This window comes from Pygoscelis adeliae, unplaced genomic scaffold (assembly GCF_000699105.1).
Source record: "Pygoscelis adeliae isolate BGI_AS28 unplaced genomic scaffold, ASM69910v1 Scaffold487, whole genome shotgun sequence".
Taxonomy (NCBI): domain Eukaryota; kingdom Metazoa; phylum Chordata; class Aves; order Sphenisciformes; family Spheniscidae; genus Pygoscelis; species Pygoscelis adeliae.
In genome coordinates, this window is record NW_008825078.1 from 31,487 (window position 1) to 32,140 (window position 654).

General features: G+C 58.9%; 1 protein-coding gene across 1 annotated transcript in view; it reads right to left on the bottom strand.

Annotated features, from left to right (window-relative positions):
- Positions 1-231, bottom strand: part of GPN1 (GPN-loop GTPase 1) — a 21,144-nt gene extending 20,913 nt beyond the window's left edge. The window contains exon 1 of the mRNA XM_009326905.1: positions 94-231. Coding sequence (XP_009325180.1) covers positions 94-231 — 138 coding nt within the window. The remainder of the gene's footprint in view (positions 1-93) is intronic.
- Positions 232-654: the final 423 nt, after the last annotated feature.

Genomic DNA, 654 nt, shown 5'->3' on the forward strand with positions numbered 1-654 from the left:
GCGGCGAGCGGGACCCGCTCCGGGCTGCCTGGAGAGCCGCCAGCGACGGGGGAATCGCCTGCTTTCCGTTTGAAGGCCTAGTCGCCCACTGACGCTGAGCCTGGGGAGCAGCAGGGCGGCCCGCGGCAGCGGCGGGCCCGGCTCTGCTCGGCTGCGGGCCGGGGAGGGATCCGGAGCAGGGTGCTGCTGGCTCTTGGCGCCGGTCGTGCGTTTTGTCTCAAAGGTCTTCATTGCGGGAGACGGTAGTCCATGAAGTATGCAGGTAGAAATGGAAACGTAGGACTGAAACGGGGAGTTCCCCAAAGGGTGCTGAGCCGTCACGCTGGCCCTGGGGGTTTTCCCTCGGGGGCAGTGCAGGACACTTGGTGCTTCTACTGACACCTCTCCTCTGTAGCTGTAGGACTGACTCACTAGCAGTTACTACATCAGTCTCCTGACCTCGGTGAGGGTTTCTGTGCTGTGCTTAAAAAACATCATTCCAGATGCATTGTTGTGGAGTAGCCTGTCTCCAGCAGCAAGGCTGTGTTCCAGGTCACAGAAATGTCCCACAGTCCATAGGGAGGCAGAAATGGCCCACTCGCAAATGAAGTTTCTTCATCTTTTCAGGCTCTAGGCCGCTGTTTCTCTCTTTCTAACCTGTGCAAGGAATTTGGT